This window comes from Hibiscus syriacus, unplaced genomic scaffold (assembly GCF_006381635.1).
Source record: "Hibiscus syriacus cultivar Baekdansim isolate YM2019G1 unplaced genomic scaffold, ASM638163v2 tig00111213_pilon, whole genome shotgun sequence".
Classification (NCBI taxonomy): Eukaryota; Viridiplantae; Streptophyta; class Magnoliopsida; order Malvales; family Malvaceae; genus Hibiscus; species Hibiscus syriacus.
In genome coordinates, this window is record NW_024063022.1 from 5,115,159 (window position 1) to 5,118,400 (window position 3,242).

At 36.0% G+C, this 3,242-nt stretch overlaps 1 protein-coding gene across 1 annotated transcript; it reads left to right on the plus strand.

Moving 5' to 3' along the window:
* Window positions 1-1,027: 1,027 nt before the first annotated feature.
* LOC120156102 (cytochrome P450 77A4-like) lies at window positions 1,028-2,618 on the plus strand. Its single transcript, XM_039167519.1, has one exon. The coding sequence runs from the start codon at window positions 1,043-1,045 to the stop codon at window positions 2,555-2,557; it is 1,515 nt and encodes a 504-aa protein (XP_039023450.1). The 5' UTR covers window positions 1,028-1,042; the 3' UTR covers window positions 2,558-2,618.
* Window positions 2,619-3,242: the final 624 nt, after the last annotated feature.

A 3,242-nucleotide genomic window follows, 5' to 3' on the forward strand; every position in this document is an offset into this window, starting at 1 on the left:
TTAAAAACTATCGAATGTATTTTTTAAATGTATGAAATTATAATATTACACGTATTGTTATATATCTATTATTTTTTTATTATCGATCTATTAATTTTATCAATTAATTATTTAAATGTTATTATCTAGTCATTTGTTATCAATATTTAAAGAAAATATTAATGCATAAGTTAATAAAATTAATATAGTTACATATTTAATATTCAATAGTTACATATTTTATCAATTTAGTTTTACTTTTAATTTGTTTAATTTAACCATTTTTCTCTACTTAGAAGGTAGAATTATTATAATATTTTAAAATTAATAATTAATTTTTTATAATAAATATTATAAATATTTGGAGATATAGTCAGCATCCAATCGCAACAACATTTCACTTTCGTAGACAAAAAATTATAATTAGCACAAAATATAATTAATTAATAAATTTAAATAAATAATAATTATATAAATATTATTTTAATAAAAAATAATATTTATATAATTATATTACTATAAAATATAAAACTATTTAAAAAAATATAAGAGAGGATAAGATGATTTTGGTGTGAAGAATGAGGTAGGGTTGAAGGAATTTATATAGGGGAGGAGGAGGGGTAGTTGGGGAAAAATAGATGGTGGCATTTATAACATTTAATGGAAGACGTGATATCCGAGTCATTAGAATCCCGTAAAAACGTGTCCGCGAAAATGCGTCAGCCAAAAGATGCTATTTTGAGAAATATTAATCAACGGGTGTTAAAAAGGAAATATTACAGGCAAATGATGTAGTAAATAGGCCATAGATCTACACGTTGAAGAAGTGTAAATTTCCCAAATTTATGAACTGAAAGAAGAGTAGTCGCATGTAATAAATTCGTTTTCACAAATTTCCTTCTTTTGCATTCATTTTGCTTTTAGGTGGTTTCTTTGCAGCTCGGCCATTAATGGGACCTTCCATGTGCAGGCTTTAATGGAACCCTACCTGCAATTTCATGCGCCTCTCCCTTTTTATACTAATCTCTCAGCTAATCTTTATCCTTGCAGTTTCATCTCGAAAATGACTGCTTTTATGTACAATCTCTTTGCATTCGTAATTTCATGCCTGATTTTGATCCTTTCTTGCAAATCAAGAGCCAAACGCCTTAACCTACCTCCGGGTCCCCCTGGTTTGCCTGTCGTCGGCAATCTTTTTCAAGCTTCTCGCTCTGGGAAACCCTTCTTTGAATACGTCGATGATCTTCGTCGCCGATATGGACCCATTTTCACTCTCAGGATGGGCACTCGAACCCTGATTGTACTCAGCGACGCCAAGCTCTGCCACGAAGCGTTTATCGAGAAGAGTGCACTCTTCGCCAGCCGGCCACGGGAAAATCCCACTCGAAACATCTTTAGCTGCAACAAGTTCACCGTCAACGCCGCCGTTTACGGCCCCGTGTGGCGGTCCCTCAGGCGGAACATGGTTCAAAACATGCTTAGCTCAAGTAAACTCAAAGAGTTTCGGACTGTTAGAGAGCATGCAATGGATAAACTCATCGACCGTCTCAAAGCCGAAGCCGATGCCAACGACGGCGTCGTCTCGGTGCTGAAAAACGCTCGTTTCGCGGTGTTTTGCATACTCTTAGCCATGTGTTTCGGCATCGAAATGGATGAAGAAACTGTCGAGAAAATGGATGAAGTAATGAAAGCTGTTTTGATCACAGTCACTCCAAGAATCGATGATTATCTTCCCATTTTAAGCCCGTTTTTCTACAAGCAACGCAAGCGAGCGCTCCGAGTTCGTAAAGAGCAAATAGATTACATCGTCCAGTTCATCGAGAAACGCCGTGAAGCTCTTTTAAACTCGGGTTCGGATCGATCCGTCATGTCGTTTTCGTACCTCGACACCCTTTTCGATCTCAAAGTTGAAGGAAGAAAATCACCACCGTCCGATTCAGAGATCGTCACGCTTTGCTCCGAGTTCCTCAACGGCGGAACCGATACCACTGCAACCGCGATCGAATGGGGAATCGCACAGCTGATCGAAAACCCAGATATGCAGTCCAAACTGTTCGACGAAATTCAATCCACGGTCGGTGATCGGAAAGTAGAGGAAGCCGATATCGAAAGACTCACCTACTTACAAGCGGTAGTCAAAGAACTGCTACGGAAACACCCACCCACGTACTTTTCACTCACTCACGCAGCTGTTGAGGAAGAAGCAAAATTAGGAGGATACGACATACCGACGGATGCGAACCTGGAGATATTCCTGCCGGGGATCAGCGACGACCCGACGATGTGGACCGACCCGGAAAAGTTCGACCCGGATAGATTTTATTTAGGGAAAGAGGAGGCTGATATAACGGGGGTGAGAGGGGTGAAAATGATGCCGTTCGGCGTGGGGAGAAGGATTTGCCCTGGTTTGGGGATGGCGACGGTGCATGTTCACCTGATGATGGCCAAAATGGTTCAAGAATTTGAGTGGAGTGCTTATCCGGTTAATGGGAAGGTAGATTTTAGTGGGAAATTGGAGTTTACCGTAGTGATGAAGAACGCCTTGAAAGCAACGATTAAGCCAAGAGTTTCAGGGTGAGATATATATACTTGTGTATGTATATGGTTTTCTTGGTGATTGTATGCATGTTTCTCTTTGTACTTTAGTAGCTGTTCTTGATTCTTCCTGGGTTTTTGTTTTTTAATATGAAAAAAAATAATATTAAAATGTTATTTTTTTTTGTAGGGAAGTCTTCCACAATTTAATATACGGTTAAGAAAATACTTTAGCGGTTTTGTTATTATTTTTTTTAATGGAATAGGTAAAAAATTACCGGAAACATTATTATTTCTATCGATTTTATTATTATTGGACGCTTTATCGGGTTTGATAGTATATCAGGTAGAAAAATAATATTTTAGGTAACATTTTATCGAATATATTACCAGACTCGGTAAAACGTTCAATAATATTTTAGGTAGAAATAATAATATTTTTAGTAATTTTTTATCGATTTTATTAAAAAAACATAACAAAACTGATAACATCTTTTCTTAACCGTATATCAAAAAATATTTGATGGTGCGAACCCATAGAGCGATTTAATCAGGATTTTGTTGATTAAAGAGAAATGTTTTTCTCTTCAAATGTTAAGAGTTCTAATAACTATGTCTATAAAATATGTGTGCTTTTAATGATCAAAAGATAAAGATATCTTTTTATAATCAACTCAAATTGATTATATAAAATTTGTATTATTTTTAATAGTTTAATAATCCAATTA

What these genes read in the sequence shown, in the direction of transcription:
- LOC120156102 (XM_039167519.1), top strand. Translation starts at nt 1,043, where the DNA reads ATGACTGCTTTTATGTACAATCTCTTTGCATTCGTAATTTCATGCCTG.